This window comes from Neolamprologus multifasciatus, chromosome 3 (genome assembly GCF_963576455.1).
Source record: "Neolamprologus multifasciatus chromosome 3, fNeoMul1.2, whole genome shotgun sequence".
Taxonomy (NCBI): Eukaryota; Metazoa; Chordata; class Actinopteri; order Cichliformes; family Cichlidae; genus Neolamprologus; species Neolamprologus multifasciatus.
The window spans coordinates 23740782-23765877 of record NC_140441.1 but is presented as its reverse complement, the minus strand read 5'-3'; the positions used below and the strand labels follow the sequence as shown (position 1 = coordinate 23765877).

General features: G+C 41.7%; 1 protein-coding gene and 1 long non-coding RNA gene across 4 annotated transcripts in view; one reads left to right on the top strand and one right to left on the bottom strand.

Annotated features, from left to right (window-relative positions):
- LOC146522107 (uncharacterized) overlaps nucleotides 1–25096 on the top strand; it is a 234587-nt gene that overhangs the window by 184562 nt on the left and 24929 nt on the right. The gene's annotated exons all lie outside the window — the stretch shown is intronic.
- svep1 (sushi, von Willebrand factor type A, EGF and pentraxin domain containing 1) overlaps nucleotides 1–25096 on the bottom strand; it is a 114375-nt gene that overhangs the window by 89032 nt on the left and 247 nt on the right. For all 3 annotated transcript variants that reach the window (XM_085153867.1, XM_085153868.1, XM_085153869.1), the window contains exons 2-3: nucleotides 20514–20695; nucleotides 18796–20345 (exon numbers count right to left, since the gene is read on the bottom strand). In XM_085153867.1, the coding sequence (XP_085009993.1) occupies nucleotides 18796–19356 (561 nt within the window). In that variant the 5' untranslated portion in view covers nucleotides 19357–20345; nucleotides 20514–20695. The remainder of the gene's footprint in view (nucleotides 1–18795; nucleotides 20346–20513; nucleotides 20696–25096) is intronic.

Here is a 25096-nt window from a genome sequence, read left to right as displayed (position 1 = left end):
CATGCGGGGTACCGATTGGGTTTACGGTACGGATCGGGTAGCGACACCCTCAACACTAGGGGTGGGGGAAAAATCGATACTGTGTAGTATCGTGATATTTTGTTTGCTAATAATGTATCGATACAGGGACAGCAGAAATCGATATTTTGTTACAAAAAAGGTTTTTGTGCTCTGACTTCAGAGCATGTTGATCCTTTTTCTGAGCAAGAATCCTGACATTCCTTCACTGTCCAAATGTGTTTAACTTTTTTTTGGCAGCAATAAACACGACAGTTTACTTATTTTAATTTAAGACATGTTTTATTTTAATTAAATTTAAACCTTTTTTATTTATTGTAAAATTATATTTTGTTTTAATTTACTTTCAAATTCTTCAGTTGCTGAATGGGCTGCATAGTTTTCATAAATTGCATAGTTTAGAATAGCTATAATTGTACCAGATGGTTGCATTCAGTTAAGTTGGACTAGACTGTAATGCAAACCGTTCAGTTTGTCAACAATAAAACTGACTGAAATGAGAGAAAGACTGAGTGTGAGACTTTGATATTAGATAAAATGAATATTGATAAAGTTTACCTTTATGTACAGAATCTGAATATCGCAAAATATGTTTAAAAAATTGCAATAATATCGTATCGTGCGTTAAGTATTGTGATAATATCGTATTGTGGGATGTATGGTGATTCCCACCTCTACTCAACGCTACCCGAAACTGACCCTGCCCCACCCTCATTCAGATGTGGCGTTTGGAACTATTTTGGCTTTCATGTGAAGTATGACCCTGATGGTAAGCGCGTCATGGACAAAAGTAAAACAGTATGTCGGATGTGCCACGCACTGCTCAATTGGTGGGAACTAGTGCGTTAGCGCAGTTAGCTTGTTAACGTGTTTTGACGCCGTCCAGCCACACGCACGGGCGATCCGCGGTAACTTGTTAACGGAGATTTGCCACGTTATGGCGTTAATGTCATTTTAACGAGATTAACGCTGACAGCACTAGTGGGAACACAAGAAATATGACTGCACATTTACGCCGACATCATCCTAGTGCAAAGACAAGTGGAAGCAGACAAAAACAACAAGCACGCATGCTACAAACTTTACCAGAGTCATTTAGACAGCAGTTAGCACATGATTCTCCTTATGGGGACCTGATATGTTTAATATGCTGCTGAGAATATAGCCCAGAAGAAGCGTATAGTATAGCTTTTATTTTTGAAAGAGCCATTTCTCTGTAATAAACTCTCTTTTCCAAAGATGAGTGATTTCTTGATCAGATAGATTTATTTATTTTTTATTATTTTGTTGTTTCAGCAACATTAAATTTAAAAACTGTAATTTTGAGTTAAAATATATATTTATAATTTTAATAAATGACAAATTAAAAAGGCATGAACATTTTTTTGTATCGAAAAAATATCGAACCATGACACCAAAGTATCGAACCGAACCAAACCGTGAATTTTGTGTATTGTTGCACCCCTAATATATATATATTATGTTATATATATATATATATAACATATATGTTCATGCATGGAGGGTCCATGCAAGTCCAGCACCCCTGAGGCTATATGCTAAGTGGAAGGAAGGAGGCTGTGTCAGTAACACAGTGCAGGATGAGACAACAAGCATCCACGATGGCCCCAATTGACTGCATGCTCAGTGAATACCTCAGGCAGCAGAAACTCAAGAAAGAGGAGGGCGAGGAAGAACCATCCTTAAAGAATAGGCCCCTGCCTGGTATGTACCACTGGCAGATAGAGGAAGTAGAAAGAGTCCTACCAGTGGCTGGTCAAAGCTGGACTGAAAGACAGGTTCCAAACTGGTTACTTGAACATGACAGCAGGCTATTTGAGTAAGTTCATGTTACTCAAATGGCCTCCACCGTCAAGAGATAACAGTCCAATAGAGCACCTTTGGGATGTGGTTGTGTAAGGAATATTTTCAGCACCCTGTTGAATCTGTGCCATGAAGAATGAAGACACTAATGAAGTACCTAACAAAGTGGCCATTGAACATGTAATTAAATATATCAAAACAAAAAGAGTACAAAACAATTTCCACTGACAGCAGGCTAATAAAAGATCTTCATTACATTAACAGTTGTAAGACAAAAATACTTACATGACATTATTGGACATGATACAGTTCATTCAGTCTTTTTCTGCTGATTTCTTTATTCAACAACTTGTTTCCACCTCTTGAATGTAACTAGACAAAAGTATAGTTAAACAATCATTAAAAAAGCTTACAACTTAGATGTGCATCTAAGGTTTTATGGATGTAATTGTTATTATAGAAATACAAGTGACTGTGTTTATATTTGTACAGCAGTACAGAAGCAGTGTAATCCACCCCTATAAACTAAAAGCAGCTCCTCTAGACTCCCCACTTGTAGATCAGATTTTTATAACCAGTCCTCTCTTAAGTCAGTGAACTAAGATCGGTGTCTCAGCGGAGCAATCCACTGTATGGGTAAAGTGTAAGTAAAGACACAGTGACGGATTCGTAAGGCCAGTGTGGAAAGCTCTTGAATTACATTTGTGTCTGTCAAGGGGATTTTACTGACATCTGGGTTTTACAGAACCGGGAAGCATAAAGATTGCCCTCTGCAGACCAGCGTGCTGATCTCATTTCAATGCCCCGTTTCTCTGAAAGGAGAGAAAAGAAGGTGCAGAGGATAATTGGGGCTCGAAGCAAGTAGCAAGTGAATAATTTCCTCTGGTACTAGGTTGAAAGACGAAAGTGGTGTGCGGTAATTTCCCGTCTGGCTAAGCGACTAACTCCTGATGCATGGAACAGGAGCAGACGAGAGGAGAGAAGCTGCGTATTGATCTCACTGAGTTTTTACATTTCCTCTTCCATTCTGAAGGAATTTTCAGATGTGCAAGGAAGGAAAGTACACTGAAAGACGTCACACACTGAATCTGATAAGTACTGAGAGCCTCATTAATTTCCACTGAGAACTTGCCAGGGACACTTGAAGGATCTAGGCGTGCTTTCCCATCAGTTTACAAGTAAACAGTCTTTGTTTGGGATGATTGAACGGTTATTATTAACTTATCTTGTTTATGAAACATCTAAACTTTTAAATTAAATGAATCAGCCATATCCATGCAACACTGAAAATGGTTTCCTGGCTCAGGCATGCAACCATTTACAGTAGAGAAAATCTGTGAGAGACTTTGTGTTACTTTGCTTGACACCAATGTGCAGATTTTCCAGTAATATCGTCATCTGTGATGAACAAATTAAATTAAGTCCCAATCAATAAAACTGCTCTGGAAATTAAAAGTTTTATTCAATGTTGACTAAGACCTCTTTGGGGGGAGTAAAAGTTCTCTGTAAAGGAAAAAAAGACACTTTTTTATTGCCGTTCTTAAAAAGTATTTATGCCAACCTAACACTTGGTTAGGTTCCCTTAAAAATAAAAGATTTACCCAATAAGTTGTAAGGTACAGAAAAGGAGAGAGCTGCACTGGTGCTCAGTGTGTGTTCTCCACCAAAATGCCCTATTTAGCAAATTTTATGGAAAGCGATGTGAAACCGCAACATGATTTAATGAGTCTGTCCTTTGCCCGTGGTCGACCTCTCCACCAATTTTCAGCTCTGTAGTTTTTGCGTAATCTTGCTGAGAAAAAGCCGCTAATGATCATATATATACATGATCGATTTAGCACCTGGAGATGAAAACTGGGACTGATGCACACTCGATCGAACGCTCACACACATACACATTTAAGACTCATGCACATGCTCTCCCGTTGTTTCCACTGGCCTCAATCACCTCATTTTTATCCTCTAATTCTTAAACTGGAACCAGTGGTTTTGGCCAGGGCAGGGGCCAGTTATTTGACCGCAGCAGTCTTAGCACAGAGGCCAAGTGGGACACACTCTGCAGGATCCAAACCAGCATATAATATATACAATGACGTCTACTGAAAACGCTGGAGTCTAACTTCATGGCAGGAAGAACAGGGATGACACGTGAAAGAGAAAAGGGATAGAAATGAAAGATAAAACTGATGAGCTAATGCTGAGGCAGTCTGAGACAGCAAAAACACAGAGTAATTACAAAAAACACACAACCTAAAAGACAACAACTACTACTTAGTAAATATAAAACAGTACAGAATACTTGTACTGTTAAATAAATACTGTTAGCATGAGTCACAGTATATTAATTCACTCATTATTCTAGGCCCAGGGGCCAGTATCAGTCTGACAAAGACTCCAATTTGACCCCACTGTTTTGGAAAATGTAAAGGATTGTCAAAGTATTAGACTTTCAGCAAGTTTTTACAGCTTGTCCTACTGATAAAGACCTCCTCCACAGTCAATCACAATACACCAAAGAAATTAACTGATTTGTCCATCCATTTTCTTCCTGTTATCCAGAGGCGGGTTGCTTGGCAGCAGCCTAAGCAGAGAAGCCCAGACCTCCCTCTCCCTAGCCATCTCCTCCAGCTTGTCCAGGGGAACACCGAGGTGTTTCCAGAAAAGCCGAGACATATTATTTCTCAACGTGTGCTGGGTCTGCCTGGAACACCTCACTCAGGAGGCATCTTTGTTAGATGCATGAACCACTTCAACTGGCTCCTTTCAATGTGGAGGAGTAGTGACTCTACTCCTCTCGTAGAGCCAAACTCCTCACCCTATCTCTAAGGGAGAGGCCAGACACCCTTCAAAGAAAGCTGATTTCCATTGCTTGTATCCACAACCTTGTTCTTTTTGCCACTACTCAAAGCTTGTGACAATAGTTGAGGGTAGGGACGTAGATCGACTGGGAAATCAAGAGCTTTACTTTTACGCTCAGCTCTCTCTTCACCATGATGGACCGCTCATTGCAGCTGCACCAAATCTGTCTGTCAATCTCCCGCTCCCCTCAATTGTGAACAAGACCCCGAGATACTTAAACTCCACCAATTGGGGAAGTAACTCGCCCCTGACCCGGATTGGGCATTCCACCCTTTTCCAGCTGAGGACCATGGCCTCAGACTTGGAGGTGCTGATTCTCATTCCCGCTGCATCACACTTGGCTGTGAACCGCTCCAGTGCGAGCTGGAGGCCATCACCCGATGAAGACAACAGAACAACATTATCTGTGAAAAGCAGAGATGAGATGCTGAGATGGTCCAAGTGGAAGTCTTCAACTTAGCTACAACTAGAACTTCTGTCCATAGAATTTATGAACAGAATCAGTGACAAAAGTGCTGCCCTGGCAGAGTCCATTACCCAACGGAAAGGAGTCTGACTTATTGCTGGCTATGTGGATCAAGCTCTTGCAACAACTGTATGGATCTAATTGCCCTCAGCAATGGACCAGACAGCCTATACTCCCACACCTCCCACTGAATACTCAGAGGAACACACCCTCAAGTATCCTCGAGTGGGTAAAGAGCTGGTCCAGTGTTCTGTGACTGGGACAAAAACCACACTGTTCCTCCTGTGTCAGAGGTTTGACTAAGGGAACTTCTTTTCCACCTCCTTTCCAGGGGAAGCTAAGGAGTGTGATCCCTCTATAGCTGGAGAACACCCCCTTCTTAAATATGGGAAGCACCACCCTGGTCTGCAATCCAAAGGTACCAGCCTTCATTTTCAACGAAAACAGCCCTACAACATCCAGAGCCTTCAGGAATTCAGGGCGAACCTCATCCACCCCAGGGGCCCTGCCACCAAGGAGTTGTTTAACTGCCTCAGTGACCTCACCCCCACAAATGGATGAGTCGTACAGTCATACCGAGCTTGGCCCGCATTTCTTTAATTTACTCCAGAAGCATTTCTGTATCAAGGAGGAAAAACTGAGACATACTGTTGAAATTGCACTTCCTTTTTTTACATTACAATGTCTGAGGGATTATAAGTGTAATTAAACTTCAGGGCCGCATAAGATCAAACTGGGCCACAATGTAAAATTAGTTTGACTTCCTGGTCCAGAGTAAATAAATTTGTGATATTTTTGTACAGAGCCAACAAAGCTCAGTAGTAGATCTCCTAATAAAGTCAAATCTCTCCCAATCAAATCCATTCTGAGTTTGTATTTAAACACTCTATCATGTTGATTTCTATACTAGTGAGTAATTTCAGGGGCCCATCTTTTTACCTGCATGTTACCTATTCTTTAAAGTTTCACTGGACCGGGCTGCTTTCTGAGTATAAACATTTAAATAAACCAAACCAGGACGCCTGCTCGCAGTGAGGCAGGTGTGACACATCAACTCATGTATAGCTTCACTGCCCCTGTTGGAGTAAATCACCTCTCCATTAGCAAACATGTAGAAGATGAAGGATAATTTCAAAAACACACTTGGGACTAGGATGCTGGGAAGAGTTGGATCTTGGATGGGGTTTGTTTGTGTGTGGATTCCAGAGTTTGGAAAATCTGTTGCAAAACAGTCCAGAACAAATTGCGGCTGTATTTTACAGACTCGTACAGTACTCACTTGACGTAAGCTCTCGGCTGCAAAATGAAGCACCTTCAAGAAGATGGTGCAAATTTTCAAGAAGTTAAATAAAATTAAAGCTAAATTAATTGACCTAAATTACTTGGGTAAAGAGAAAGATGGAGAAAGATGTGGCATCTCTAAGAGCTGACAGTGTTTCAAAGAGATCTTTGTGAGCATCCAGGGCCTCTCTGAGATTTTCTGCACTACAGCGAGCTGCAGACGCACCGATGTTATGAGAGCTGAACTCAGCTGACCTCTCGGTGTGAGTGTCTTTGCCCTACCTGGATGTCTGTCGGCAGCTCCCCACAGATGTGTGATGGGACTCTGAGAAATCTCTAAGTTATCGATGCATGGTGACAACTGTGAGAGAGCGGAGGCATTTTGACGAATCACATCTGGCGAACAGTTTTTTGGTTATTTTGAAGGGCGCTTTTGTCACGGTTCTGGGTCAGTTTTGACCCAGTATTTTGAGTTTCTCGTGTCTTGGTTTAATTTTGCATTTTGTATTGTATTTTGATTCTTTTACATTGTTGACCATTATGAGAATTATAGGTTTCTGTTTATTCATGTTTTAGGATTTGCTCTTTGGTTGTGTTCTCATGTTTATTGCAGGTTTAGTTCAGTGTCCAGTCTGTCTCTCAGTGTCGTGTCTGCATCTTTGTTTAGTGATTCATGTTTCCTGTTTTATTGTGAAAGTCTATGTCTTATGTTAGTGTGTGCAGCTTTGCTCCCCCTGTCTCGTTAGTCCAATCCCTCCCAGCTGTGTCTCCCTCCTGTTGCCCATTCCCTGATTTCCGCCCTGTGTTTTCCTGTGCTCAGTGTCGCGTCGTACCATCAGATTATGCCTGTGTGTTTTTGGTCTCAGTAGTCTATGTTCACTTCATGTTTTGTTTTGTCACCAGCAATAAAGCTGAGGTTTTTGAGTTTCAATTTAGTGTCTGAGTCCTGCATTTGGATCCACCTCTCCATCCGCCTGCACGCAGAGCCTTGACAGCTTTATCCTATGACGTCTGTACAGCAATTTTAAATAATCCAATAAGATCACATCTTGAAGGAATCATATTTTGCGCCTTACTTGAAATTACTTCATAGATTTGGCTGATGACTGGAGTTACGATATTTAATAAACTCACAGTTCTGACACTCGCACAGAAAAACTGTTCAATAATTGATGCCTTAAAGCTGCATTTGGTTTATTTATTCTACTCTCACTCTGTCAAAGTCAAGCACATCTTCAAATGTCACTCCTCACTTCTTTCCTTTCCTCTGCTATACCCTGTTTCACTTTTTGTGTGTGTCCATAGTTCATTTTCTCATTTTTCATTCGTGGTCATACAGGGCAGTTTGTTGTTACGTCGCACGTTTGTGTATGTGTGTGTGAGATAATGGTAAAATGAGGAGGCCTCGGGGTTCGTCTAGACGTTAAGAGGTCGGAAAGTAGGCCCCTGTTTCTGGAAAGTATTTGGTATCCATTTCAGAGGGGAGAGCAGGGGTGAGTGAAGGAGTGTGACGGAGTGTGACGAGAGTAGGAACAGGAGTGTGCAGGCCGCTGTTGAGTAACAAAGGTTAATACTGTCCGTGTTATTAGACATAAAAGGCAGCACAGCTGAACCAGTGCATTTAGAATTCAGACCCGAGTCTTCAAATTAACATTGAATGTCAAAACAAACACACATTCAAAAAAACCACATCAGAAAATCCCCTGAGTAAGCTGAACTTAGCCTCATTCGGATGTTTACTTTTGTCTCAGGAAAGGAGCAGTCTTTTCTGCACGCATAAAGTATAAAGTTAAACTTGTACAGCTAAATGAATACAGCTGAAACATTAGTGTCCACTAATATTAACCAATCAGTATTTTTCCACATGAAAATAATAGATACTATCTTGCAAATGTGTAAATTTTGTCACCGTACTAGTGTCGGTCAAACAAATGATGATTTGTATTTACTATCTGTCAATCAGCAACATTCTTCACTCTCATTGGTTGTGGCTTCAGTATATCTTGTGACAGGCAAAATCTGCACTGTTCAAATAAATACTGTTGCAAAAGAGTATTTAACCCAGCAGTGACTTTAGTATCATTATCATTAGTATCTGTCTATTTGTTTGTGCTTGTGTGACATAATAAAAGTCAGGCTCCCTCAAGAACTGCTGAAGTAAAAAATAAATAAATTTCAGTGATGTAAAAGCTCATGATCATCACAGTTCTCAGGTTATAGAACTTTATGAAGTACAGAAATAAAGTTATATGTTTTGTTGTCACTGGCTGGCTGTGCTGCATGAACCAATGAGGACAAGTCAAGGAGGTTTGTAAACAGCCAAATTCAGGACAAATTAATCTCGTCTGACTAAAATTTGAACAATGCTCTGGGAGAAGCAGTGATTCTTGTGAATTGTGGATAGATGGACAGGCAGATTATGAATGCCTCGTCCTTGCATGATCCTTAAATTATGGTGTAAATTCGCATAATGCAACTCTTTTTTTTTTTCGCTAAAATTTAATTTTAAGGCTGTAGGCTGTAATTGTTAATTGTAGAGTAGTAGAGTGAAACCAATTATTTTTTTGTTAGCAGAAACCAAAAGGCAAGAAAGGTAAAGCGAAAATTATAAAATAAAATACAATACAGCTTCATTTTATAAGAACTACTCACCAACTGTGGAAATGAGACCATCATAGGAGTAATTGGATACATGTTAAGATGCTGAATTGCATCTTCTGCCATGAAAAATCACTCTGAAGCCCAGAGTTTCCTTTCCTCCAAACCCAAGAATTAATGATGACAATGGAGACAAAGAGCAGCTCAGTCAGTCAGCATTTTGTGAGAAAGGAATTCCCCAGAGTGTTTCAGTAAAGCATATTTGAGGTCGATGGAGAGAGTTTCAAAGAAGAGAGCGGAGAAGTGTTCAGTCTCAGTGATTCAGTATGAAGAGGCCCAGCGGAGCAGAACCTGAGATTAATGCATTTCTTCCTCTGGAACCCAAAACATACAATCAGACTCATGCTCACACTGAACCATACACATCATGTTGAGTCTATTATGTCCATCGCCATGACAGCGTCTGAATATATTTCCAACTACGCCCAAGTCTCTGTGTGTTTAAGGTGTACACTCATAAATGCACTTTTCAAAATTAGCTCATTTTGACAATATTACTCTGGCCATGAAAGTGAAGTACGCTATTGGCAACAATTCTTTGCCAACTTGTTCCTAACGTCTGTAACACCATCCACCTAACTGTTCCTGAAACAAAATATAAGAGGATGAAATATCTGGGTTAAGGTAGACTTCTTCATAAACAAAGTCTAGGAATCTTTTTGGTTGGCCTTATTTTCAAGCATGCAATTTTATTTTGATTTCAATGGTCACTGAAAAATAAACACTGAGTATTTATGCAATGATCTAATGCACGCGTGGCTCAGCTGCTCATTATCACAAGTACGTACTCAGTTTACTGACAGATTCATCGTGTTGGAAATGATTTGAGAACTCAACATCTCAACTCATCTTTTAATGTCTTATATTACACAGAATCATAGATAACAATATGTAATATGAGGCATTAATAAGCCCAGAGTAATCATTATTATTACTATTAATGCAAATATCTCATCACCTAATCGAATGGCATCAACTCAGTGCAATTAGACATGTAGACATGGTCAACACAACCTGCTGAAGTTAAAACTAAGCATCAGTATGAGGAAGAAAGATAATGTAAGTGGCTTTGAAGTTTTTATTGCTGTTGGTGCCAGTGGCTCTAAGTACAGTGGAACCCCGACTTACAAAATTAATTCTTTCCTGAGGGTCTTTCGTAAGTCGAAAATTTTCGTAAGTTGAAGCACCCATCGCGCCTTTTGAGTGAACGATAGGCTATAGGCTAATTGCTAACTGCAACAACAAAAAGTCGTTCCAGTGGAACAGCGAAGCGCAAGTACGAAAGCCAAGGGGGTTGTCACATGATTCGGAAGGCATTGTGGGCATTGTAGGCTCAGCCAAACAGAGCCAGCGGATTTCGTTACGCGGGCATTTTGCCGTAGCAGGAGCAGAAATATTGCCATTAAGTGCCTTCGTAACTTGAACTTTTCGTTAAATGGGGTATTCATAAGTCGGGGTTCCACTGTATTTCAGAAACTGCTGAAATACAGTGGAACCCCGACTGAACCCCGACTATATATATATATATATATATATATTCTTATTAATGCACCCAAACGGAATCTCATAAAACTAGGTGGTACACAGTTTAATGCATAAAAACTAAACAGTGATAATACCCACTGAATCATGGGCTGAATCATGACTTCAGTTCCTCCACTACTTGTTTCCATGTTACATCTTCCTTGGCGGGGTCATTACAACAGCTGAAGAACACATCATAAAATCAAGTTCTGCTGCCACAGCTCAACTCCACTTTCTTCTCTGGTCCAATACCAAACTTTTGTTTTGCATGGCTTAACTCAGTGTATTCGATTTGAGTTTGGTTTGGTTTTTAACAAGTGCCAGTGTTTATCAGTGCATTGGTTCAGGTTGCCTTCCTATTGGTTGGTTAGCAGACATAAGTCATGGCTGAACTCATGTTGTCAGACTGTCGTCCAAAATTTCAGACACAGTTTGAATTTTATCCCGAGCTATCATCAGTCACAAGACTGTTTAAACAGCCAGCTTTGAAGCTCTGCCACTCTACAGTGTGTGATTACAGTTTTGGGGTCACAACCATTGATATATCCCTTATTCTCTCAGGCAGACCCTATTTCACAATCACACAGAGTATAGCTGGCTTTAACAGGTCAAAGGGAGGCGCAAAAGCGCATGTTGCCGCCGTCTTAATTAATCATTTCACAGATTAATGAGGTGCTATATATATATACATACAGTGATAGCACAACCCCACATCCCACTGCAGACTCAACATATTTAAAGCTCTTCTGGTGTCTCTGGACATTCTTATGTGGCTTATCAGGCCTTTTCTGGCTGGTAGGAGCTCCAAGCCTCTGTCTCACCCATCCCTGCAAGAGTACCTCTGATACTGAGGAGGAGGAGAATGGAGGAATACAGGAAAGAAGCAGACAGACTGAAGGGGAGGAAATGATTAAGAGTGAGATGGCGGGAAATGGCAGCTGCAGAGACAGGAAACAGTCTTTTTTTTCTTATCATCTTATCACAGCTGGGGAATCGCTTCAAAGAGATGCACCTTGCTTTCATTTAACACAGAGGGGACTAGTTTGCGCTGGCTGTACACGAAAAGCCTTCCTTTTTTAAACTCTTCTACTCTTAACTCGAGTCTGGCTTAAATTTCTTCATAGCTTGAGGTGAGAATTCACTGACTTGTTTGAAATTTGCTGGGTGACTCAGCCGCAATAAATTCAAAAATGCTCCAGTGAGCAAATGCATTTTTTTCCCTCTTCTTTCCAAAATAAAAGGACCTCTTGAATCACCCTGTCTAAGACAACATTTTCCAGCATTCATGTGATGGATGGTCTTCATTTCCCATTTTAATTTGCTGCTCTCAGAAATTCGGGCCAAGTATCAGACTCCCAAACATCGCTAGTGTATGTTAGTGTTTGTGTGCCTCCTCTGGCCAAGAATGCACAGGAACCCTACAGCTCATCTCCGCAGGCCAAATGTAAGCAACTTACACAGCCCCCCATTTAATCTAATAGACAATGTTTTGAAAAACAACGCTGCATATTTTGGCTGTAATGCGTCAAAGCTGATGACTATGACGTCCCCTCCTGCTTGGACAGGCTGGGTGGGAAGGAGAAGATGATAGAAAGGCAAAGCAGTGGGACAAACAGGAAAACTGGATTGAGATGTTAGCATATTTGTTTTGCTTGTTGTGGTCTGGCAAAGTCAGAACAAAAATGTGTATGAAGATTGATCCACGAGTGCCTTCATCCTATGGAACATCAGCTTGGGAATATAAGATGTTGGCTCGGAATCAAGTTTTCACAGTGGGAAAAAATATCTGGGCAGCTCTAAAAAATGCCAAAGTTCTCCTAAACTAACACAAAGCAAGAAGAAAATACTACAGTCACATTAAACGTTTACCTTTTGATTTTTTTTTACTGTATAGCGACTACTGAAAATGAAGTAGTTGTTTATGAGGTTTGGGAGCCAACATCGTGTTTCCCCTCCGAATCGGCCTTCATAATGCGGCTCAAACATGGATGGTGGATGTTTGAAGGATTCAAAAATCCAGCAGGAGAAAAAAATAAATGTTTGCCAGCTTTAGCCTGACCTTTCATATTTATAGACACACTGCAAACATATATTCTCATGCACACACTCTAGTTTACAGACCATAATATAACATGTCTGACTTATATAGGATGACAACCATGTAAAGACATGCAGCTGCTCCATAAACTGTGTGTGTGAGTAATAAGCATGACTATGTGTTTTTTTTTCTGGAGAGCTGGGCACATAAGGAGCTGCTGGATCTTTTCCCTGAGGAAAAAGGGGGAAATATCCCACCTGATAGTCCAACTTATATGGATTTCCAAAATCACACTGGCCAGGAGAGCAGAAAGCTCCTTACCAGGTGGCTAACCCTGGTAAACTACTCTAATATCTGGTATGACCCAGATTTTGGCAGAGTAAGCGCACAGCTAACCAGTAGTCAGGTAAAAACATTACTATGAAAGTTTTTCCCCGTTTTTTACTTCATTTTTCCTCTTATTCTTCCATCTTTCTCCCACTCCCATTTCTTCCATTATCTTTCATCACACGCTGCCCATCTGTCTGTGTCTCGTGCAGCTGTGAAGGCAAGCTGACACAGCCAGACCGCCAGAAGTCCAGTTTAGCACTCTGCTCACTAGGATTTCAAGCCAGGTCTTACTTTAGAGAGAAAGAAGGCTTTTTTTAAAGAAAGAGATCTGGCAGCATGTGGCAACGCATCACAAAAGGTGAATCTTCAGGGGAAAGACAAATGAGGCGGCAAAAATGATTCTGGAGTATTTTTAGCAAGATTGTACGCATAGAGACATTTTATTTTTATAGCTGGGACTCGTATCCAAACCCAACTGTAATAAAAGAAACAATGGAAAAAGCCGTAATTCCTGAATCATTAAGATTACGAGCAACAGACAAAAATAAAAGCAAAGGCTTGGAGCCGTACCACCTTCGAGATATCTGCTCGTGTATGAGGCAAATGCGTGGAAAATGACTAAGTGTTTAAAAAAAACCCTGGAGAAGCAGAGGGGAAGGTGACGCACGCCGCTCATTTCTCGAGGTCAACGTGGGTTATTCCTTAAGAGCTATTCATGAAATCATGTACTGATAGTCATCAACGACTTCGTACGGCGGCCGTGCTGGAAAAAATAAACTCAAGTAGGAGTGATGTCATCATTAACAAGGCTATCATGTCTAGAGCGAGGCTTGAGAGGACGCAGACCCTGCAATGAGGTGCTGTGAATCATCATCATGATTAAGTGCCGCACACTTAATGAACTAAAGAGTACATAACAGTTACTGCATTATAGATTATTTCACTCCCTGCTGTGCGTAAGTGAAAGGAGAAAGAAAAAGCCGGCGACGCTTTTTATATTTTGAAATGTCTCCGAACTAAAGTGTGGAGTTTTCAAAGTTTCACACTGCTGGTATTGCTTTCAGGAACCTAGGGGTCTACATCAGATTATATTAATCGTGGAAAAAGCCAGTGGGAACACCATCAAAAAACTGAAAACAATATCCAAACTCAGAGCCTTGAGGTCCAAACGACGACCTCAGCAGGTCACCAGCAGCGTTTGAAGCCTTTTCCAATGGCACGCTTCTACCATCCAACTTCATGCAGCGAATGGCCAGATGTCCAAAAAATAGCTTCTGGTTTTTCATTTAATACACAACTACATTTTTTTGTGGATGCAGAACAATAATGCCTTTTAAGGAAAGATTGTCTGAAATGGTGCACTCTTTTCCTCATCCCACCAGTTTCCATGACAGCAGAGCTTCTCGCTGTGCTGTAGAGCACTGGGTCTTAAAAAGTTTCTGCATGCACTGTTGAATTTTAGTAAAAAAATTAAGGTCAGTATGATGGCATTAAAAAGCCCTGCTTTGTTTTCTCTACATTAAAGTGGATCCACTAATGCTCATTGCTTCTTTTGTTGTTGTTTTTTGTTCCTGGATTCTAACAGGACCTGTTTTTCTATCATTGTACTGAGCAAACAGTCTTTAAAAAAAGATCTGCATACCTAGGCTTCAGCAGGCACTGTGCATTCTTATTAGTGATATTTCTAAGTATTGCATGTAGACACAAACACCACTGTCACCTTACAGCAAGGAGATCCTGACGGTGGCTTGCGTTCTCTCTGAGTCCTCCAGCTTTCTATCACAGTTCAACAACATGCGTCTTAGGTCAGTTTGTGATTCTTGATTAGCCGTAGGTGTGATTTTGAACGTGAATGGCTGTTTTTCTCCATGTGTTAGCCCTGCGACAGACGGCCACAGGTGACTACAAGCCAGAGTACTCCTAGTGCCGGTCCCCAACACCCAGATAAATGGGGAGGGTTGTCCCAGGAAGGGCTTTCAGTATAAAAATCTTTACCAAAATAAATATACAGATCATCAAGAATGAGTTTTCCATACCGGATCACTCAAGTCGATTGACAGCCACCAGTGCCACTGACCAGCAGGGTGCCGGTGGAAACTATTATACTGCTAGGCAAAAAAAGAGGAGGCAGAGGAGAGGGGGAAGGTGTGTTACATATGCAGAGGCCTGGTGTGACAGGACAGGATGGAAGATGCCTAAAGGGAGCAACTGAAAAAAGAAAAAGAAAAGGAAGTTTGTGCTTATTTTCAGGAACATATTTTTAGTTTCAGACTCTCCTAGAGCGGCTTTGCATGATCCACAGTTCAAAATAATGCTTATGAGCTTTTGGTTTACTTGTGATGTGACAGTAACAGGTCTTCTTTATTCATTTTCCTCATCTACACCCCACCTGGAGTGGGTCTACGCTCCAAGAACCAAAGTTACAACGTGTCACCATTAAGAACAGCTCAAAAGCTTTCTGCTTTTAGCTGAGGTGATAAGTATTAGAAAAAGTTTATGAGTATGACATCACTGAGTTTACACTCCAAATGTATAACAAACCGCTGAACGTTACCTCCAATCTTACCGTAAACCAAGCCAAAAATCAGAAATCATTCTTTAACCTACATAATTTGATGCTTTAAGCCTACCACATGATGTATTAGGTGAAAAGAGAGATGGCAGACAGACAGACAGAGAGAGACGGAGATGAAGAGCTCTGGAGGAGAGCCCTGTCTCTACATGCACGGCTGGTGGAAAAATGTCTCTCTTAATGGATCCCAGCTTTCTACAGCACTTAGAACAGCCAAGACCCGCCGAGGGAATAAAATATGGCATTATTATTATTATCCTGCAATTATCAATTATCCTCTCTCTCCCTCCCTGCCTAAATTTCACCGTCTCTGTTAGTTTCTAAGCACCAATGCACACGTTCACACGGATTTAAACATGCACACTCAGGCGTTCGGGACTTTCTGTCAGACTGATCCAGGTGGGGGCACGTGTTTGGAAGAAATAACTAAGAACATGCGCTCTCCTACAGACAAACCACTGAATCTGCACTTCAAAACTCTGATGGTTGCGCTGCAGTTTAGATGGTACACGATGACAGCCGGATATGCGCCTTGTTGACTAGTGTTAGCAGAGCCATTTTTTATGTGACAGATGGAAACAGACAACAAAACTCCTTTTTTCTTTTTCCAGTCAGATTCGGACAGACGACTCAAAAAAAAAACCAAAAACCAGAAGAGAGATTACGCAATAAATTACAGACAGATTTTTCACTCTAACATCACTTCCTTAATCCTGTGAAGACACACAGTAAATGTCAGACTGTTCTGCTCCATCAGGTCGAAGCTTCTTTTATTTATTAATTTTTCTGGACATCTGTATCTGCTAGCCTCATCTGTCTCCAGAAAAAAAAAAACAACTCAGCTCTGTGTAGGCAGCACGCAGTCAGCCCACTCTCACTCTGCAGAGACTGGAAAGAAATACGGGGGTGTTTGCTGGCCATGAGATGTGAAATTCAAGCTTTTATTTTAATCAGACTTTTAATCTGTTACCGCCAAGTTAGGAGCCTGAACAGAAATACGCCCTAAAAAAGCCATCTTTGACTGATTTAGTCCACGACATCACTTGATAAATCACCTAAAGCATTTTGAGTGTTTCTGAATAATGATAAGGCGCTAAAGTTTGCCCTGAAAGCCTTTTCTTGCTATTGTTGTGGTCTTTAGCAGCTGGGATGCAGCCAGCAGTCTGCTTATCAGCACTTAGCGAGGCAGGGTGAGAGAAAACCTGTCCTGAGGGCCAAGCTTTCAGTGCTAAGCCGGAGGATACGGTCCAAGACTATTAGCTTTAAACAGGGATGGAGAGATGGGTAAACCTGCCAGAACTTGGTGTACCTCTGCCTTTGTCTACAAATGAGGGTTTTGTTACAAAGTTCACAAAGTGCAGCAAAAAACTGATTTAAGTTTAAAGAGTAAAAGCAAAAAATAACAGAAAATTCAGAATGAGTGGAAATATGAATTATAATTTCAGGATAGTCAAATCTAAACTGTTTTTTTTTTAATCTAATAAGTGACATAAATAACATGCTGCTTCTGTGTGTCGTGTCTATGCATTGTCCATTTTTTGCATATCAATCTGCACCTTTAAGCCGCATCAAACAGGGACGTGCTGAGATAGGAAAAAATAGAGCTGTTGTGTCTTTAACCACAAACAGATGGCATGCAATAACACGCAAACTTACTGAAGGACAACTGGAATGACATTCAGACGCTGCTTCACAATACCAGGCTGTTACTTAACACCAGATTGCTGACTGTAACTCTTTACCCCTTGAAAGCATGCTAGGAGTAATCCCTGAAGCTCTTTTGTGAAATGAGTGGTTTCTGTCATATTTCAGGCCTGCTGTCAGAACAAAATGACCGGGTTTGCATCAGAAGTTAGTGAGGGTGGTTTCAGGGTGGTTACAGCTACCCTTGGAAAAACCCAGAAACTATTCTAATGATTGACAAATCACATTACTGATCTATACTGAGGCATCAAAACTCTTCAGGGGCGGTCGTGAAATGCTGTCTTTGTGGTGGAAAAATCTCACTCTGACATCACTTCGGTTGTGTGTCATGTCCTCAGACCAAAGACTTATCCTAAACTGAACAGGATAGTCAGGGATCTGAAGGAAGGTGGGGGGAATAACACAAAGAAAACAGTCTGGGGTTGAATCAAACTCAGGTCTCTGCAGCCTTTCAGAATATAGTAAATGGACTGGTTTTCTACTTTACTTGAGCACTCAAAGCACTTTATAGATATTTATACAACATGCATCATTCATCCATTACAAGAACTTGTATTTTACAATTTTTCTAGCCAACATTTACACTCTGATGAACACATGTGACAGGAACTTGGGGTTAGTATCTCGCCCAAGGATGCTCTGGCATGGAGACTGGAGCAGCCAGGAATGCTCTACCTCCGGAGCTACAGCAACCCCATAGGTCAGCTCCTCACCCAGGTGAGCACTCAGCTGCAGCACTTCCTAGTGAGCTTGCAGACCCTAAATATCCCCCATCTTCTGCTGTGTATTCAGCGCTTCCATGAGTTTGTAACTGACTGCAGATCAGAGGCATGAGTCGAGGTGCCTGCATGTTTATACAGGACCAGACCCTATACCACCAACACAGCTTTTACAGCTGGGCTGTTTGGACTTGACGGATGAACTGTGCCATATGTCCTGGGTGTGTGTGTGTCTGTGTGTGCGTGTGTGTCAGGAAGCACAAATCAACAAACCATAAACAAGCCAACATTATGACCCCACATAACCCCCCAAAACTCCAGCTTTTACACTAAATCGGGCCAAACAGCTTGTTTAAGCTACAAAATCAAAGATAGGTAAAAGCAAAGCTCAAAATCAGATTCATCTAATCGTGTTAAATCTTAAAAATTCATCTCTTCTACTTTTCTTTTCTCTCATTTTTCTTATTGCTCTACAGTTTGTTCAAATACATCCATGGTGTGTATTTCTGTGCACGCGCGCGCTCAGTCTTTATGGTATTTTAATCACTGGAAACCCCTGAACAATTAGCTGGCGAGCGGCTTCCCCTTCACTGTCTGCGGGTGTGTAATTTAGAGGAAACAGCAACAGCAAAGCCATGCAGGGCCTCATTAACATCAGCCTTTCTAGGCCACAATCACTCCATGCATGCACGCACACACACATACAGCCAGCAGGTCGCAGACTGAAAAAATGTGAAGCAAGTTTGGGGTCAATGTCAAGATGTAAAGATCCATTAATCATTAATCCATTAGTCTGACTCACCGCTGCCCTCTGGAAGGCTCCTTTCGTGTAGGTGCCTCCTCCTCTGTAGTTGATGGCTGGGATCTCCTGGTTGAACAGGGAGCACTTGTGCTGGTGGGACTTAGGCGCAGAGATGTGGTCCACCCTCGTCACCACGTGGGTTTTGGATGAGAAGGTCACCAGCGCCACGCGGGTGTTCTCCGGTGCAACGGGGAAGTCAGACAGCATCTTGCGTATGAACCTCAGCTCACTCAGGAAGTTGTTGGCCCCCACGCTCGAGGACTCGTCCACCAGGAAAACCAGGTCCAAGCAGGAGCTTTTCTCACGCAGCTCACGCACATTTCGCTTGAACTCCATGCCGAGGCGCTCCACTTTGCTCTCTGCACTTTCTGACAGGTTACCAGCTGACGAGGAGGATGAGGACAGGGTTGACATCTGTCTGTACCGCCGAGGCTGCTGCTGCTGCTGCTGCCTCTGGGATTGTTGAACGGCTGGCCAGGCCGTGGTCCACGCATCCAGGACGCACAGGAGCAGAAGACAAGTAGTCCACGATAGTGTTAAAGAGTATCTTTGATAAAACATAGTTACAGTCAGCACAGCACCTCTACTGAAGGAGGACTCTGCAAAAAAAGAAAGACAGCTTGGATCCTCTTCACAAGAGGAGTTCAGTGAAGATAAAAGTGCCCTAAGCTTGCATCAGCGTCCAGGAGCACAGCAAACAGCAACAACTTGGTGCAGAGTTCCTCAAAAGCATTGCTAGATGAAGATAAAGGTCCTTTCATTCAAAACGTGCTCCTGTTTGTCTTTTTCTGTCTCCCCTCAGTGGAGCAAAACTCTGCTCTGCAAATGCTCAGCCTTCCTCACAAGGTGTCTGCCTCCCTGACTTTCCTGCAGAAATAAATCAGTGTATATGGCCACTTCCTCGCTCTCTGTGCATGCAGTGTTTAAGGCTTTTTTAACATAAACCTATATGCTCTTCATCTCCTCTCTGCCTGCCTGCATGCCTGTTAGTCAACCTTTCAGTCAGTGCATCTGATCCAAAAGCCACCTCAAGCCTCTTCAGTCCTCTTTAGTCCCAGTGCGCTGCCCCTCAGGCTCCTGTTTGCCTATGTGACGCTCCTGCCTGCACCGTCAGCCAAGCTCCGAATGCTCGTTCCCCTCTTCTCCCCAAATCATTTAAAAAAACACACAGAGGAGGAGGAGGAGGAGGAGGAGGAGGGAGGAAAAAAGTTGAGAGACAGAGAGAGGTTGAGGGGAAAAAAGGGGGCTGTCCAGTCGCGGCGTGAAGTTATTTTTTTCCCCTTCATATCTCCTCCTCTTTTTCTCTCAACTCCCCCTTCTTTCCCTATCTCTCTCTCTCTCACTATGTCTCTCACCCTCACCCTGGCCCTCATCTTCTTCTCCCTCTCTCCTTGTATTTCTCTATCTCTCTCATCCGGACAGTGAAGTGAGGCTTTATGTCAGGGCTGCGCCTCGCCTGTCAACTTGTCAGCATTCCCAAAGAAAACATCAGCAACAGGCGCAGTGATCAAGTCCATATGTCTGCACCGTGCACGTAACACAGCGTCGGTCTGAGATCAAACAAAGTCAGAGTGAAAGGTGGGAGAAAGGGAGGAGAGGACAAAAAGATAAGTCAGATAAAACCTTAGATAAGATAAAGGAAATTATTTCAGACACATGTGGAAGATAGTTAGTTTTTTTTTTTCTTTTAGGCGCTATCCTTTCCTCTCCCTACTGACCTCCTTATCTGCCTTGTATCTTGCTCCAGACATTAAAAAACAGGAGGGAACTGAACCGTCTTCCTCTCCCTTTAATTTGCCCACTTTTTCCTGCACCATGGGATTCACACTCGTTTTTTTTTCTCCATCTCTCCTGTCTCCTTGTGTCTCTCTGCTGTTGTGTTTTCCACTAGTGATTTTATCTGTAACCAAAACAAAAGGCAGGCGGTGTTACAGAGGCACGCTGCGCCTATTAAAAGCAAAAGCCTGAGAGTTACAGCCAAAAGAGCCATGGACGCTCAAGAAGAAGAAGAATGAGACTGCAGAAGGAGAGAATGGCATCGGACAAGAGGAAGAAAAGGAGGGATGGATAAAGAGATGAAAAAGTTTGCGGACACCCAAACATAAACTTTCATTCATTCCAAAACATTACCCACTGTTCGGGGAAGGCTTTCCACAAAGGATTTCGAAACCTGGCTCCAGGGATGTTCTCCTAATCAGCCATTAGAGCATTAGTGAGATCACCGAGTGGGTGATAAGCGCTGTCTCGCAGTTCAACCCGAAGGTGTATAATGGGGTTGAGATCAGGGCATCTCTGCAGGCCAGACAAGTTTATTCCACACCAAAAAGGAAAAAGCCATTTCTTAATGGATCTGGCTTTGTGCTCAGGGGCAAGTTTCCACAAAGCTTGGAGCAGTTTAGGAATTCATTATACGCTGCAGCATTAGGATTTCCTTTGATCAAAGCCAGAGCTGAAACTCATTATTATATTTATCGCCCATTAGAACAGCAGTTCCCAACCTTTTTCAGCCCTGTCAGACCTACTCAGGAACCCCTTCATCAGGACCCCCCTCTCATGTTCTACTGTGTTCATTTAAGCTCATTTTAAACTGGAGCTGGACTATTTCCAGTACAGCATTTATCAGTTATGGTTAGCCAACTCAGCTGTTCCTGCATCACTGCGGACTTACCAGTTTGAACACCATCTGCTGACTACCTTTGGTTACTGCTAGATTTAACATGTATTCATTACATTCAGTGATCATTTTTTTTAGTCCATACCAGACATATTAACAGACCGTGTCTGAGACATGAACTACCACAGTATAGAAGCATAGGACAAAATGACAGCGTTTAAGAAAGGAAACCCGAAGTGAGAAAATCTGAGCACAAATCAAACCAAAAGAAAACCAAAGAATAAAAGTGGGTTTAAATGGGTTTTTAAAGTGTCTAATAATAGACAGGCCCTGATGTAAAGAGGCAACATCAAAACCAGCTACTGCAAAGACCCGATATCCACTGTCTTTACATCTGGAACTCGGGAGCTAGGAGCATTTGCTCAGCAGACCTTTCTGATCTAGAGGGCGTGTGCAAACTTAAAAGATCAGAGAGGTAAGAAGGCGCCGACCCATGTGATGCTTTAAAAAACAAATAAAAGTCAGTATAGGGAAGCTACTATGGGGGATATGTGGGCTTGCATGTGTGTGCCAGTTAATAGCTGTGCCGCAGCGCTTTGGACCAGCTGCAATCGGCTGAGCAGTGACAGACTGACATCTGAATAAAGACCGTTACAATAGTCAAGACGACCAGATCCACTGTGGTGAACCCATGCAAATAAAGAAGCAGCTGAAAGAAGGTTTATTCTGTATGTGGACGAAGTCTAGACTGAGAGAAGATCATCATTGAGAAGTGTTTTTAGTCTAAGACTAGGATTAATCAATGTCTGGGAAACGGACACTATAAGAAGGGAAGGGATAATCCCCAAACAAACAAAAAAAGGCACAGACAATGGTATGAATATAACTTCCAGGTTTTTATAACCTTATTTTGCAGCAAAAAGTCAGCAACCTTAAGCATTTTTATTAGACTTGACTGGTGATTGGGGCACAGACGACACAGGATTTTTGAGACAGATATGGATACCAATATCTCGTAACTTAAAAATCTGATATTCTGATAAATTGGCCAATATTATTTTAAACACCAAACATCAACGTTTGCTACATGTAGCTGCCCGATTCTGCTCGGATCAGTTTTATTTGCAGCGTTCCAAACACAACCACCAGGGAAGTTGCAGAGCTCCCTCTGGTGGACAAACTATGCAACATGGTTGAAGGGTGTTTTCGTCTGTTATTGCTGATACCAGTAATGCAGTTTTTTTACACCCCTGTGAGCACCAGTTCATTTAAATAATTCTTCAAAATAACTGCCCGAACTGCCGCATGTGCATTTCCAGGTTGCTGAATGAAAAGGTTTGCCTTTAGAAGGACTTTGTAATTTCAGCTAACAATTTCAACAGCTAGAAACTTATTTAGCTGATGATTTTTTTAACAGTTTATCCACAATTTTAGCTAGCTACTATATTTCATATATTTACCAACTCCGTTTAACAATTTACACAGCTTATTTATGGTTGTATCTAACAGTTTCAACAGTTAATGTTAACTTTTGCAAGCTTTTTCAAAACTTTTTGATCATTTATACATTTATTCTATTGTGTTTTACACCTATTAACACCGTACTCTCCATCGCAACGTCTCAGAATTTGAAGTTTCCACTTTTGTAGTCCACAAAGACTAAAACCAGAAGATATCAGCATTTTTCTGATTAATTTTATAATGAACTGAGGTCCAGCCTCAGTTCATTATATAATAGATAACTACATGTATACATAAGAGAGCAATAAGACAGGAAAAGTAACAAAATAAGTGGAGGAGGCAGAAACAATAAAAACAAGTCTACAGAGGGTGTGTGTGTGTGTGTTTCCACAAACCAGTCCACTGCACTCAGCTTTGCAGCGTTAGCCACAATGACACACAGTGTTTATTAGGCTCTATAAGCCAAGGTTTCGCTCCCTCTCGCTCCCTCATTTAACAGTGCTGGAAACTTCTCCAGTAAAGCAGTGGGAATAGAAAGTCCAACTGGCCAGATAAACTGTCCGAGAGAGCAACACAGACACACACACACACACACACACTGATGCAGACAAGAGGCATAAAAACATACACTCGCAGTCTCACACATGCCGAAAGGGGGATGAGCACAGCTGTGACTTCCTGCTTTTTGGCTCTGGAGACCCCTCACCAGAATTCTGTGTCGGTCCCATAGGACACAGGATTGTGGTGGTGGATGGAGAGGAAGTTTGTGAATGTGTCTGCTGATCACACTAAATATTTAGGCAAAATATGTGAAGGACTCCAACAGACTTTTATGACACTTTCTTATATTTAATCCCCTTGGTTTTCTTCCTTTTCTAGGTTTTAAATGCAGCGCACAGCCACACAAGTTGTGCAAAGACCTTAACTATTTTTACAAAAAGTAGTGGGATTTGTCATTGTTGTGGGATGGAAAATTAAACAAATCTAAAAAAGGGAGAATAAATAAGCAGACAAATGCTCATCAAGTCTGCCACAGATCAAATTTAATGTTCGCCTTTCTGAAATTGCCATCAATTTGAGGCCTTTTTTTAGACGCTGACTCTCAAAAACAAAAATGAGAACTTTCTGCAGCAAGCACGTGAATGGGGCATACGTGCACACAGACTGAAAGCAAGTGTGCGTGGAGGCCCAGAGGCACGTCACAGACCATAGTTTCCCTGTGACCGGTGCTTGACTACACTGAACCTGTCTTGTGGTCTCACACAAATATACTCCACCTGGACAGCAGCTACAGTACTTAATCAAAATTCAGAGTCTTTAAAGAATAAATCATGTTGCACAGGTCTGGACTGCAGAGAGGAAGTTGTCTGTTTTTCTTTAAGATACTCTTACAAAAAAAACATTTTCACCTTTTCCTTCATGTGTCTGACCCTCCTGTCAGCAAGCATAAGCTTCAGATACAGTAGCTACAGGTGACAACACATTCCTCATATTTCCCTGCATTTCTCGCCTGAAGGATAAAACACTAATCTCAGCACAAGTACGGCCTCTTCTAAACATTCCTGCAATGCTCATCTTGATCTAAGAACCCTTCCCACATCTGATGATTTACAGTAAATGTGGACATTTAAGGTTTATGCACCAATGTTTCCTTCCTTTCTGATCAAGCCTAATGAAGCTGATCATTTATGACAGTTATAACACACAAAAACAGCTTCTTTGTCTTACACGAGTATAAATTATACATCGTTAATCTTTGGACTCAGACACTGTCACCTGGAAATTGTGACGCATTCACTAGTTAATAAATATGTTGGAGCTTTAATTTTTTTTCTCTAAAAAGGATTTTGTATTGATTTGTCCTCAGCATGTATTGAATCTTTGCAGCTCTCTGGATTTGGACTTTGGCCACTTATTTGTCAAACAGATTTGTGTGTTCAAAGTGCCAATGCTTCAATCAGGTGGAGCAAAATGCAACAAATACCGTTGTTTTGTTTTATGTCAGCTAATGAGCTTTTAGCTTGGCTAGCCTGCCATCTAACATAAAACCTGAAACTGCCTTTGTGCATGAAACTTCAACGCTTTCTTTTTCTATTCCAGTCTATTGTCATCATTTGAAAGAGTTACAGAGCGTTTAAAACAACCAGAAGGAGCCACCACAGACCAGCAACACCAAGGCTTTCACTCTTTGTGGAGCTTTATAGTCTTAATTAGCTAATTAGCAAC